The sequence below is a fragment of the Protopterus annectens genome, chromosome 5.part1 (assembly GCF_019279795.1).
Source record: "Protopterus annectens isolate FY-2018-M chromosome 5.part1, PAN1.0, whole genome shotgun sequence".
NCBI lineage: Eukaryota > Metazoa > Chordata > Ceratodontiformes > Protopteridae > Protopterus > Protopterus annectens.
In genome coordinates, this window is record NC_056736.1 from 357,335,803 (window position 1) to 357,351,139 (window position 15,337).

Consider the following 15,337-nt stretch of genomic DNA (forward strand, 5'->3'; position numbering starts at 1 on the left):
TCTACAGGCACAGAGTGTCCACAACAGTGTGTGCCCTGGTACAGAGGAGACAGCCACCAGAAACAGGGTAGACGAGGGGCTTGGAAGAGAAGGATATACAATGACAACTCTTATAACTTACAGAGTGTCACCATGAACAATGCTCTGCAGCCATGGGAAAAAGTGATTCATAAACATTTCAGTTTTGTACCCTTTACTACAAAGGGCACTGCATTAGTTTACCTGCTAAAGAGGGATCCACTTGAGTGACCACACTGTTTAGAGATAGTTCAGCTGCATTAGTGTATGGTGGGAGTGTCAGGTGTGGTTAAGTCCGTATCCTTGCTTACGTCTACTGAACAGTGGCAGATGCCATTGCAGTGTGCACTCTGTTACACAGTGGGACATGTTCTTCACATGTGTGTCTGGGATACATATGTAAGGAAGCCTTTCTTTTGCATTCATGTTATATTTACAATTTCTTTGCAGATGATAATATTTTGACAAATGTATTTGCTTTCCATGCTTTCTATATTAATGTCAACTAAATCGAAAACGATATATATATATATATATATACATGTTTGTATGTATACCTGTAATATATATCCTACAGCTGAGTAGCACATTTTTGCAGTTGAGTTTATTCTGCTCTGAGATGGCATATTTTACAAGTAGGAATTAATTTATAGTATAATTGCTTAATGCAATAAACAGAAATCTGAATATTTTTAAGCAACAGCGTGATAAAATATAATCAATCTGAAATTGCAGGTAATGTTAGCTTAAGCTAATTAGTGCATTCTGTATGGCCACTTGTATGTCATTACATTAACAAGCTTCAGCCTATTCATACACTTACCCACTCAAGCATCTAATCACTTGACAGTTTCATAAACGGGAAACTCTACTTTCATGTAGCTATACCACAACAGCAATGAATAATAAGTTCTTTTTCTTGATTGCTTTCAGGTGAACTTTATGACCTGGATGCGGCTTCCCTTCAGCTGAAAGTGATTCATTATGTAAGTATATATTTTCATTCTGAAGTGCATTTGCATTTGCTTTCCTTTAATTTTAAATCTACAAGCAACTATAGATCTTAAATGAGTGTATGATCTCTGTAAGAGTGTAATGGCAAGGTAGCTACATAAAGATAGTGTCATTATCCCATTCTTAGATTCTTTAATTACAAAATCTGTTAGAAATTTTCAAGATCACTATTTGCAAGATACTTTTTGTTCATGTTCATAGGTTTGTAAGTTCATAGGAGGTTACTAGGCCATTGGCCCTTGGGCCTTTATAAGCCTAGCCATGTTATACTCTTGTTCCCTTATTGACGAAGTTGTATTGTCTATATTTGCAGCATAAGTCTTTGATCAGTACCGACTGCCCTTATCCAAAATGGACATAGGTGACACCCCCGGGTAAATTTACATTATCCTGTAAAAGCACATGGTTGACTTATGATTTGTCCATAGTCAGTTTTTCTGATGTATTATTCTAAGGACTTATGTTGCAGTAAAATAATATATATATGCATTTACTTTGAACTCAGGCATGAAATGTGACCAGTGAGAGTTTTATTTTTTCAAATTTGAAAAGAAATAGTGTAACTGGACATATAGCAAGTCCCCAGCAGATATGTTATAGTCAAGCTCTAAACATACATGTAATGTGAAAAGTAGTCGAAGATGACATGAACTAGCAACTTTTCAATTCCCCCCCTTATGTATTGTAAATGCTTTATGCTCTAACTAACATTTATATTTACTGTTTTATTTGTTTTTACAATGTTTCGCTAACTGTTGTTCGAGGCATTCTCCATGTCCCACTGCACTTGCTAACATTGCTTCTGCTATGACTTTTGTTCTGAGAATCAGTAACAAGTTCAGGAGGAAATGTTTCTTCCTGTTTCCCTGTGTCAGTTACCTCCTAGTATTTTATTATCAGATATTCTTTAATGTTTCCTGTTAGGTGTAAGGCTAACCTCAGTATGTTGTTTATTAATCTGAAATAGTTGAAGGCTTCTATTACAGTTACCTTATTGTACTCCCACACATGATGTACATGTGTACCTTGTATGACTTCTTCCACAGATTCTGTTCATTTCACTCGCTAAGTTACGTCTGTCTGTTCTGCGAATGCAGCCTGCAGAATCAAGCACAATGTTTTAAGTCAGGCTACAACAAATTGCTGTGTCCTGGCATGCAGTCCAGACCCCATTTTAAACTATGCTACTAATTTCTTTTTATTATTTGCTAGGTCGATGCTATACCCATTTGACTCCATTTTCCATCCACTATGGCTTGAAATATATTTGGCATGCATTCCATTGATTATGGGCATTGTTGCTAATTCTTATTTTAATTCTCATTTTGCACTTTAATATGTTAGAACTAAACTAAAGCATATTCTGTTTTTCTTGAAGATGATCTAAATGTCTTTTTAAGATTATAAACTATCAGATATATCACCCTCACTGATTATCATAGTGCAATATGACACCACTTTTTTTTTATTCTCAACAAAGATTTTTACTTAGTGGGTTGTAACTGGGTACTAATTATTCACGTGTATGATTGTTAATAGTGTGAGATCTTGTGACTAGGCTACAAGTCTTTCCTCAGATCAGCAGCCTAGTACTAACCTATGACCCTGTGAACCTATTAACAGCTTAAAAGTACATAAAACCGAATTGTAAACCTTCCTCTGTTCTGTCCTTCTCTACCTTCGTACTTCCTAGTGTTGAATAATGGAAGGTTCCAGGGGTCCTGCCAAGATTATCCAAATGCAGTATAACTGCCACTTCATGAAGGCTATTCTGAAATAGCCCTTGACAAATGGGCCTAACCCAGTCAAGCCAAAAAAAATAAATAAATGTGATATGTTTCAGACTTACTTATGTGCATTATCTATACACTACAGCAAAAAATTCCTCCAGTAAGAAGAAGCTGATAGTATGGTCTCAGAAGAAGTATATACAGTCCTGTGCAATGATTAAAATCAGCATGGTTGCTTACATCCTTCTCTTCCATTAACACTAGTAATCTTCACTGTTGCAAAATAAACTGCGCACCTGACACCTGTCTGCAAACAATGTTTTTGTTAAGGCAAACATAATGGAATTTTACTAGACTTTTGTAGTCCTTTCCAGGCTGTATGTCGGAGCAATAAACTGCAACAATATTCAATGTATATGAAGTATTCAGAAATCATGCAATATTTGTGTGTGCATGCATGTGTATGTGTGTGTGCGTGTGTGTGTGTATACACACTTATGAGCATGTGTATATCTTTATCTATTTGCGGTTGTGTGTGTGTGTGTGTGTGTGTGTGTGTGTGTGTGTGTGTGTGTGTGTGTGTGTGTGTGTGTGTACGCACTTATGAGCATGTGTATATCTTTATCTATTTTGGTGTGTGTGTGTGTGTGTGTGTGTGTGTGTGTGTGTGTGTGTGTGTGTGTGTGTGTGTGTGTGTGTGTGTGTGTGTGTGTGTGTGTGTGCGCGCGTGCATGCAGTGGAAAGGTTTAATTAATCCAACTCTTCCACATAACATAAACTCCTCAAGCAGATTTGCACTACATAACAAAGTTTGAAGAGAAACAATGCATCAACAGTATTGCACTTTACAGGTAAATCTGGGGTACATAACATGTTGTAAAGCAATCAGGTACAACATAATAGATCACAAATGAGTACCCACCTTTGTGAAACAAGGAATGTGCCTAGTTCTTAAAGTCAAGTGAATTATAGCATTGGAGCAGACTGGTGAAAGGTCAGACAGCCTGGTGATATAATCCAGTGGGTTAACTGTCTCTCTCATCTCATCTTTTCAAGGCAACCCTTCTCTGGTAATTTGATCTAACAGTGGAAAGGGACTAAGGACACTTTCGGGCACTGCCTCAGTATGTGGACCCACCCCCTGCAGCTTTGCTATGCAATGTGGATTCCAATATCACTAGATCATATTCAGTACAGTTGAATATACCATTGGATGGCAATGTGGGGGCATGCAACTCAACTATGTAATGAATCACCATCAAATGCATTTGGTGTACTTCATTATAATATCTGCAACTCAGCATTTCGGTTTTCCATTTCTTTGATGTGCTGTATCCAATAAGGTGTTCTGCCTTATTGCGTTGCTGTGGGAGTTCATGGGATAAAAATTTAAAGGGCCTGAATGCACCAATACATATAGCATAGCAGTCCCACTTAGCAGAGCTCACTTCTATATAAAGTGTGATTTTAGATGAACCCCATCTAGTGTCACAAGTGAAGGAAGGAGGAAGAGGGGAAAAATAGTGTTAAGGGACTCGGAGCAGTCATCACGTTTCTCTTAAGATGAGTGTTACATTTTGACCCATAGTATAACACAAATGCCATCTGTAGTGCAATCACTGCCAGTGTCTTGGGCAACAAATGACAATGCCACTCATAAGGCTGAATAATATAAACAGGATCCTGCATATTTTCTAAGGTAACATTTTTGTTTTGAATTCTTGATTATTAAATACTCTTCTCATATTATGAGGCAGAAATGATGAGCAATTCTGTCTTCTTTTCTAACTAGATAATATGAATTAACTTTAAACTTAAATTCATTTATTTTTTAACTTTAAAAAGGAAAGAATGCACAGCAACAACCATTTGATGGGCAAATCCAAAAACAATAGAGAGACAAAGACTCAAAATTAGGCATACATTTTAAATATTGCTCTTATAGACTTAGAAAGTTAATAGAATAATAGGTTTTACATTTTATGAAGGACATGGTCTGAATTCAAATACCTATCATTATTTAATGACTTCAGTCTTCAATGATTTGCCAGAAAACAACACATTTTATGAAGAATGGACCACAACTATGAGACAAAATCTGGACATTTTGCAAAATTCTGAACTGTTGAGAGATATGAATTTCACATACAAAATGGAATGAAACAATTGGTGGGTGCTAGGCTGGCAGCACAGAGGCTGAACAGATAAGACCCTTTTCTTATAGATTTGAGGTCTGGAGCCCCAACTCATTTTCTGGTTAATTTGCTACTATAAGGTGTTCATAGGTTCATAGGTGTTTACAAGGCTAACAACTACAAGTGCCTTTTTAAGCCTAGCCATGCATCCTGTATCTTTGACAAGTTCTGATATGCTTGATAAGTGCAAGCATGGGCTTGGGAGATGAACCATTTACAGGTTACCTGTTTGCATTAGAGACATAGGTGCCAAACTAGGGATGAATTTCTGGTTTCACGTCCAATTGTCCAAGTTGCACTTGAATTGGGTTAGGGAGGAACTCTGCTTCACATGAATGAGGAGCCTGTTTCATAGATTAGGTAGTCTCTGGGATACATATTTATTTCTCTAGCAGGTCCTATTTATATCACAGGCAAGGTTTAATCTTTAGAATGGGTAATTCTGGTACTGTTTGTTTTGTGGGTATGCAGGAGGTCCATCAGAGTGGGATCTGACAATGCCCTGTATGCCAGGCATAGATCTCCCCTCAAAAGCCTTTAGAAGACAGAATGTAGGGATAGGGCCTTGAGGCAGTCTGGATAGGACATATTACTTATGTTCTGTATTCTTTTAGGGAAGAACCTCTGTGAATGTTCCATTTGTTGGATATGCCTGGTTAAGTACATACCAAAGTGTGCATTGTACTCAATGATAGGTCTGATGAATGTCGAATACAGTGGAACAATGACTTCCTTGGACTTAGATGCCATACCTTTGTTTATAAGTTGTGCAACATAGAATGATTTTGTCACCACTGTAGACACATGATGATCAAAGGCTAGGTTACTATCTATGTGTGTCCCTAAGTCTCTGACTACTGGGTCAACTCTAAGGGGTGTATTGTCAATATGATAGTTACTGGGGATGGATAACTTCCTAAAGGATACTATTATGCATTTCTTGGCATTTAGCTTTAGTCCATGGCTCTGACACCAATTATTTTTCTGTGTCAGCCCCTCCTGGAGAACATTTGTGTCAGTGTGAGATTCAATGACAGCTCCTAATTTTCAATCACCTGAAAATTTAGTCAGCCAGAGACCGCTGACATTGGCCTTGACTTCTGAGAAGTAAATGCCAAAAAGGACCGGTCCAAGGACTGATCCCTGAGGAACTCCACTTGTGACTGGTCTCTTTGTAGAGGTGGACTCCCCAATTCTAACTTCCTGGGTCTTGTCTGTGAGCCAGTTGGCTCTCCACAGGGTGACATATGGGTTTGTACATAACCTCTTGAGTTTGTCAACAATGCCTGAGTGGGGTATTGTGTCAAATGCCTTGGCCAGGTCAAGGTAGGCAGTGTGAATGATTTTGCCCTCATCCATTGCTTTGGTGACCCTCTCAAAGAAGTCCACCAGGTTGAGTAGGCATGATCTGCCCTTGATGAAACCAAACTGGGTTGGGTCCAGTATGTGGAGGTTTACTATATCTCTGTTGATCATCACCATGATAATTATTTCCATGGCTTTATATAAAAGACTAGTGAGACTTATTGGTCTGTAGTTTCCATGGTCTGTAGGTGGCCCGCCTTTGTGCAGAGGGATGACTGTTGCCTTTCCCCATTCATGAGGCACAAAGCCTGTTTGGAGGCTACAGTTAAATAGAAATTCCAGAGGCCCTGATAGGTCAAGATTCATGCTATTTAGAAGGCATCCTGGGATATTGTCTGGGCCCATTGATGCAGTGTTCTTGGGCTTAGGTTCATAGGTTCATAGGTATGTACTAGGCTATTGGCCCTAGGGTCTATATAACCCTAGCCAAATGAGGTTCCCTGGCTTTTGCCACCCAAGAAAATTATTTTCCTGTGCCTCTGTCGAACAGTGCCACAGCAGTGATCCCTGGGGTGAATTTCCTGTTTCCCATCCAACTGTCAAGAATTCTCTTAAAGAGGGCTAATGAGGAGCTCTGCTTGACATGAATAGGTAGCCTGTTCCAGGGCATGGGAAGTCTCTGGGACAGGAATCTATCCCTCCAGCATGTTCTGTTTATTGTGGTGACAAGGTTTAGGTCCCGGGAGTGTGTAGCTCAGATATTGGGAGATTGGGATTTCTTTAAGTGTAGCATGTCCTTCAGATCTGGGTTAGACTTGCTTTGTATGTTAGGCAGAGGTCACCTCTGAGTAGGCGATATGCGATGGAATAGAGATGGAGTTTTTTGAGATGGTCTGCATATGGCATCTGTTTGAGGCTGATAATCCTCCTAGTGAGGTATTTCTGTGGCCTTCCTAGTTGTTGCAGATGTTTTGCGAGGTACATGCTAAACAGGGCATTGTACTCCATATGGGTCTGATGAGGGATGAGTTGAGAGGAATGATGACTTCTCTTTTTCTGGAGGAGAACCCCTTTGTGATAAATTGTGCCACATAGAAGGATTTCCTGACTACTGTGGCGACGTGATTATCAGAGGAGAGACTACTGTCCACCTGTGTTCCAAGGACTCTTATCACATTTTCGGTGTTTAGTAGGCTACCGCCTATGTGATAGTTCATGGGTATGGTGTTTTTGTCAAAGGGGATGACAATGCATTTCTTGGCATTGAGCTTTAGGCCATGACTCTGACACCAAGCATCAGTCTCAGTGAGGCCTGTTTGTAGAATGTCCACATCCTTAAGCAAATCTATTATGGCTCCTAGTTTGCAGTCATCTGTGAATTTTGTTAGCCAGAGACCAGCTGTATTAGCCTGGACTTCAGAGAAGTAGATACCGAACAGGAGAGGACCCAGGGACCATACCCTGTGGTACTCCACTTGTCACTGGTCTGAAGTCGGATTTGGAGTTGGCTACTTTCACTGTGTGGGTTCTGTCAGTGAGCCAGTTGGCCACCCATCTTGTGACATATGGATTTATGCCTAGTTCAGTGAGTTTATCTATAATACCAGAGTGGGGTATGGTGTCAAAAGCCTTGGCGCAGTCAGGATAGGCTGTTTGAACCACCTTACCCTCGTCTACGGTTCTGCTGACTGCTTCAAAGAAGTCAATCAGGTTTAGGAGGTATGATCTACCTTTTATAAACCTAAACTGAGTGATTTCCAGAGTTTGGAGGTTACCTGTATCGGATGCATTCAATAGCGTTTCAGATCAGGCTTGTCAGGCTAATTGGGCAGTAGTTCCCAGGGTCAGTGGTGGCACCCCCTTTGTAGAGTGGGATAACCGTCACTGTTCACCATTCCATAAGCACAAAGCCTGAAGTGAGGCTATGGTTGAATATGATACTTAGGTGGGGTGCCAGTTCATTCTGTAGTTCGTGCAGAACACAGCCTGGGATGTTGTCCAGTCCCATGGATGCTGTGTTCTTGGCTTTGCAGAGTGCAGTCTTTACCTGTGCATCCATGATTACAGGGGCTTTCCAATCTTCCGGTATGGCAATGGGCCCTTTAGGGGGTGAGGTGGGGTAAAGTTTGCACTAAACCTGTCTGCCAAAATGTTGGCAATGTAAGTGGGTTCAGTAAATGTAGAGCCATTGTCTTGTAGTTCTGAGCAGATCTGAGTGTTGCCATTGAGATTCTTGACATAGTTGTAGAAAGCTTTGTGGTTGTCTTTAGAATCCATGGCAATTTTATTTTCATAACTAGCTTTGGAGGATTTTATGAGGGATCTCAACTTCTTGCTGAGGCTGACCAGGGAGTTCCTGCAATCATAGGATTTTACTGTTTTTTGCAACAGTTTCTTCCTTCTGTTGTAGAGGTTATTTATGACAGGGAACCACCAGATTTGCTTCCTTTTTTTTGGAGAATAGCGTCTTAATTCTGTTGGGGATGACATGGTCCATGCACTCATATATGTGCTTATACAGTGCTATTGCATATGATTCAGCAGTCATGACTCTATTTTCCATCTGTGTGGGTGACATGAAGTTGACCACTTCTGACTTAAGAAGCATGAAATTGGCTTTGGAGAAATTTTTTACAGTGGTTTCCTTAATGAGGAGTGGGGGTGGGGGTGGGATATGGATGTCTAGGGTGATTAGCTTGTGGTCGGAACTGACTTGCGAGGAGTTGACTTCTGGTGTGGAGCATCTATTACCCATATTAGTATGACCAGGTCCAGGATGTTGCTGCCCCTGGTAGGGGTATGGACAAGCTGATCCAAGGCGTTGGAATTAATGAATTCCAGAAAATGTTGGGTAGATGAGTTAGTACATGAGTAGTTTTTCCAGCTGATGGTGGGGTAGTTGAAATCTCCCAATATTAGGGTATTGGGCTGTACCTTAATATTATCCAGTATATCGAGAAACATGGAGTGGGCGTCTTGGGGCATGGCAGGGGATCTGTAACAAGCTACAACCTGAATTGCAGTCTTGCCCAGTGTTAATTGTACTTGTATAATTTCGGATGCATTATGTTGAGCAACTAGTCTGGAGGTGTGGATATCCTTTATGAATATGGACACGCCTCCTCCTTTAGTGTTTCGGTCCAGGTTAGGCGGCCGAAAAGTGTGGTAAGAATTGTAGCCTGGTCATGCAGGGGTGCTCTCTGGAGCTTTAAATCAGGTCTTTGTCACTGCACAGATATCGATGTTCTCCATCTTAAGGAGTGTCTTGAGTGAGTGCATTCTGAGGTTTAGACTTCTAGCATTGAGTAGCATTACCCTTAGATTTCACCTGTTTGTATCTACTATGGTGGTGCATTTGATGTTTGAGCCTTGACAAAAAAAGGCACTATAGGGGCAGCAAGAGCCTTGGCCAGTATCCGGAATCCCAGAGGTGACAGGTGCAGGCCTTCTCTGGAAAAGCATTGTGGCCTGCCAGTCATGTTGTTCCAGGCAGATAGATACTGGATCCCCTTGGACTGACACCAGAAGCTTAGCCAATTGTTGAAGTCAATCATTTTGTCCTTGCACTGTGGTTTCATTCTGGGTGATGGCAGGATGCTACTCAGTGCTTGTGTCATACCTGCCTGGGCCACATGGTTAGAGGGCTCCTCCATGTCTCTTTTCATGTAGTCCAGTGAGGTATGTTTCAGGTCATTCATTCCAACATGGACAATGACAGCGTCATATTTGTACTTGTTGTGGAGTGACCTAAGTGTGTGCATTATATGGGGGATCCTGGCACCCAACAGGCAGCTGACAGTAACTATCTCCTTGTTTAGCCTGGTGAGAGGGATGTCACTGTGCCTTACTATAAAGTCGCCAATGACTAGTGTGTTGGGTACGTTGTTTTGCCTTATGGGCTGAGGTTAAGAGGCACACTGATTTTGTGGGCTATGTTTCGTTTGGGTAGTGTTGGGGGTGGTGGTTGTTTGCATTTCAGCTTTGGAGGTCTCTGTTGTTTGGGCAGATTTTTATTGAGAGCCTCCGCAAATGTAGGTGTGTGTTTTATGTTACTATGTGTTGGTTTGGGTGGTGCAGGTTTTGATGGACTATGTGTAGAGTGTGGTGTGGTGTTTCCCTTCTCCTCTTGAATGTCTAGTCCAGTCTTGGCTGGAGAGATCTTAGAGAGATCATTAAGATCCTGTTCCCTAGTGATAGTAGGGGGAGTTATATTTGATGATATTTCCTGAGGGAAGGTTGAGGGGGAGAGAGAGGAGTAAAGTTAGAGCTGAATTTATCAGCTAGGAGGTTTGCTATATCTTCTGGCTCAATATAGGTGGCTGGCTCCATTTACAATGAGCTCTGTACACAATTGTGTATTGCCTTTGAGGTTGCAAACATGAAGAGTTCTACTTTAATATTAGCCCTAGCCTGTATCTTCTTCCCTCAAAGAAAGTTATTCTCTCCACCAATTATTCCCTACACTATCCTCTCAATCCCTTTGACTCCATTCCTCATTATATCTCCAATAAGCTGTCTTATGCTGCACTCCATCTATCTCACTTTTTTCCTTCCCTCGTCTGCTCAGGAGACATTCACCCAATCCCTGGACCCAACAATACTCCCTCCCCTCTCAAGCCATCTCTGATAAATGTCCTAAAACTCTTTACATTACTACCGAATGGTTTCAAAGTATCTGCAATAAATCCTCCAAACTGCAAGCCTGGCTCTCTTAACCTGGTTAAAGCCTTCTATTCAGGACTCATAGTTTCTCCCACCAAACTTTAAAATAATTAGAGCAGACAGGACAAACAAAAAAGGTGGTGGTCTTGCAATCATCTACCCCAGTACTCTAAATATCACTCCTTTCAAACAGTCTATCCCTCAATTCCAAAATGCTAAAATTTTGATTTCATTCCTGGATATCAACAGCTCAAAAAAACTCTATATTATTGTCATTTATATATCCCCATAACCACCTTAGAAAATTTCCTTTCTTTAATCTCCTTTACCATAAATAATGAAAATATTATACTAGCCGATATGAACACTGACTGGGTCTCCATTTCTTCAATACATTCATCCCCTAGCATAAATTTTTTTCATTTCACACAACTTATTTCCAGCCCCTACCAGGTATAATAACAAAACAAATGAAGCCAAAATTTTAGACTGGATTCTAGTCACCAACCCCTCCAAATACACAATTTCTGTCACCATGCCCAACTCTATTAGTGACCATCTCCCAGCCTTTGGCGTCCATACCTACCCCTTCACTAATAAAGTCCATAATACTAAAATTGTCCAAAATCTACTGTCCATGCCTGCCCCTTCACTATTAAAGTCCATAATACTAAAATTGTCCAAAATCTATCAAAATTTAACCCTATCACTTTTAGCAATATCCTAAAAAGTCTTAACTGGAACAGCCTCAAAACTCTCCCATTAGATGATGCTCTCCTTCATTTTAACAACACCTTCCTTAACATCTTGCACAGTCTTGCACCCTCTAGAAATAAAACAGTTAAATCATGCCCCCTTCACCAAACAACTAATGACTCTAGGAGATAAAGTCTGGAAAACCTGGCTTAAATCTAAAAACCCATCAGACCTCATTTACTATAAACCTCTCCAAAATCAGGTGAAAAAGCTCATTTCTAAAGATAAACAGCAATACTTCCACAACCAGCAATCAAATAGAAAAACTAACCCTAAAATGTTCTGGTCATCCATAAATAATCTCCTACATCCTGGCACTAAACCCAACCCCTGTCCACACCCCGATGTGCCTCTTGAACAAATAGCCATTATTTTCAATACCTACTTTATTGACACCATTGCCAAGATTACTGCTTCCTTCTCCACTCCTCTCCCTAATAATTATACTCCCACATCTGTATCATCCCACTTCTCCTCACAGCACTCCACTATCCACACTAATACATCACAAATCTTAGACAATTCCTCCCCAAGCACTAATACCCTACCCTCAAATTCCATACAACAGTCCCCATATCCACAGTTCAACTTCTCTCCCATTCCCACCTCCTTCTTCAAAAATCTACTGTGAAAATTAAAACCATGTTCAACTCAGCCAATAAAATCCCTGCCAAATTCCTTAAAATCAGTGCTGATGTCATAGCCTACCCCATTCGTATCCTGATCAATAGATCAATTCTTGAATCTTATGTTCCCTGTCTTTGGAAAAAAGCATTCATCCTCCGTCTTCATAAAGGTGACCCCTCAACTGCAGTCTCTAACATTTGTCCCATTGCCATACTCTCCCCTACTTCTAAATGCCTTGAAAAATGTGTGCGTAAACAACTTCTTGACTATCTACACATGAATAAGATTCTCTCCCCAACACAGCACAGTTTCCACCAGGTCACAGCACATCCTCTACATTGATTTCATTCCTAGACATAGTCAACTAAGCTAGGGATTCAGGACACATTGTCCCTGTCCTATTCTTGGATCTGTCAAAAGCATTTGACACCATCTCTCACCCTATCCTCTTATCTCAACTAGCTAACATCGGACTATCCACCCAGGCAGTCAACTGGTTTCAAAGCTATCTCTCAAACAGAGACCACGGTGTAAAGTGGCATAATTCCATTTCCTCCTATCTTCTTAACCCCACAGGCATCTCCCAAGGTTCCATCTTAGGCCCTTTGCTCTTTAACATTTTCATTAACAATCTCCACTTGACTATCCCACAGGACTCCCTTGTCCAATAAGCAGATGATTCGACCATAGTCTGCTCTGCACCAAATGCTACAATTCTTTACCAAGATACCCATGCAGCCTTTTCCTCATCGGAAACTTGGCTTCATACTAATCATCTTTCCCTTAACCCACAAAAAACTAAACTTATGATTTTCACACCCAAGAAACACTCCCATATAAATAAACCCGACTTCAACATTTATTCTCCCAATGCTACAAAAATTCAGTTAGTGGCCCATACCAAATTGTTACAAGTAATAATAGATGAAAACCTACATTTGATTTACACATTCAAAATAATATATCTAAGTCCCATAAGAGGCTAGGACTGCTCTATCGACATAGTAAATACCTCTCTCTCTGCCATCCAAACTAACTTTAGCACAAGCATTACTGTTCCTTCTCTAACTTACTGTGTTCCACTGCTCACCAATCTGCATTCTTACCTACAATTAAAATTTGAAACATGCTGCAATAAGATCACTAAATTCGCTACAAACACCCACCACTCAACTCATCACTGCATTGCCCTAAAAAAGTTACAATGGCCTGAATTTCCACTTGAGCAGAGACTGCATACAAATCCTTCATAATGGCCAAAACAACTACCTCCCTTTCAGAAGCCTCTCACTTTCTTACACTAAACTCCATAACTCAAATTCAGGCAGTCATCAATGGACAAAAGTATCTGCCCAGCTAACTCCTTTTAGCAAGGATATTTATGTTAATATTTTAATTTCCAGATAAATTAGAGACATTGATCAGTAGCTTCTGAAAAAATAAGTTGGGTCAGAATTAGGTTTATAAATTTTAAAATAATCTTAGTATGTTGTAACCCCATACAATTTGCATATGTAGAAGAGCTTTTATTCAGTCAGATATCTAGAAGCTGCAGTTTGTCACACTGCTTAAGAAGCCATAAGACTCTGCAATATTTTTAGTTACGAGTGCAGTTTCTACTTCTGTGCTACTCTTACAAGTGTTTTGTTCTTTTTTTCCTCCTCTACATTTCTTGTGTGTATATATTCTTTTTTTGAGAAAGGAAGCAAACCCAGATTTTAATGAACTTCTAAGCCAAAGTATCCCAGTAAATCTGTTCACTGACTCTTATACTTAAGGCTGGAAATTTTCAATTGAATGCTGCTTATCCACTCCAGTTCACCGAGTGGTGCAATTCTTAGCATTACTGCACATCATCAGTGGAATACTGAAAGTTCAGTGCACTTCGCAAGTGTTTGGAAATACAGTCATGTAACTCAGTCATTCTGCGTTGTTGTGTCAGCCTACCTTTGCTCACTGTACTGTGGCCTAGATATTAACTTGATTATGGAGTATCAGGTCTAGATGTCAATAACCATTACATTACATCATTTTCCAGTATTTCCACTGTGTTATTTAAACAATGTATACATTCTTTTTATATGGTAGGTACTGCCAATTACTAATTTGTGCTATAGGAATGTCTGGCCTGAACTGGTACTCCTTAGACAACTACACTGACCAAATTTGAGGTTTTTCACTAGAATGAATGCCAAGTCATATGCAGTAGTTTCTGAATCTATTGGCAGTGGTGCTAATGAGGTGTGTGCATATCTGTGTATCTGTGTGCGTGTGTGAAATCATGTAAGATAACGATGCTTCCCAACAGGAAAACGGTGAAATTTTTGTGGATCTACACCTTTTTTGTACAGAAATGTAAAACTGGCCATTTTTGTTAAACCTAGATTGCTGGAAGCTGACAGTTGCAGATGTCTATAGAATCAGACTATGCTAGACTACATGGAAGAAATTTCTCATTAGATGTGACAAGGGAGCAATTTTGTAATTGGCATACACCCATATGCAGTGTACAGGCTTACAGCACAGGCACTTCCTTTCTATCTATTTGGCCTTGTTGTTTGATGTGCTGTATGTTGAATACATCACTGGAAACAGCTTCTTTATTATGATAATACATGTGCTTGTTACATTAGAATCTGTCTTCAGAACACATCATAATTCCTTTTCATTGGGAGACTGTGCATGCTTAGCTTCATAATACTGAAAAGACAATTGTGTCTTGATAGGATTAGAATAAAAACAATCTTAGTAAATATCCTTCTACCTTCATTTCCTGCAAGACTGGATGGGTGGTGTGTAACTTTACCTACTCATGTACAAAATGTACTACAAACTGCAGTATATTAGTTTATCTGTTCCTTATGTTGTTTAGTTGGATATTGATGTATTTAGAGACGTCTGTCAGACACAATGAAACCTGATTGTACTCCCAAGCTAGTGAGGACTTCAAGTGAGCAACTAATTAAACTTACCTCCAAAATGTGATCTGACTTAATTGTTCTATTTACATAAGCTGGTCACTGGCATTGG

General features: G+C 40.0%; 1 protein-coding gene across 1 annotated transcript in view; it reads left to right on the forward strand.

The window, feature by feature from the left end:
* PDE2A (phosphodiesterase 2A) overlaps window positions 1-15,337 on the forward strand; it is a 1,720,394-nt gene that overhangs the window by 1,063,549 nt on the left and 641,508 nt on the right. The window contains exon 9 of the mRNA XM_044072778.1: window positions 952-1,004. Coding sequence (XP_043928713.1) covers window positions 952-1,004 — 53 coding nt within the window. The remainder of the gene's footprint in view (window positions 1-951; window positions 1,005-15,337) is intronic.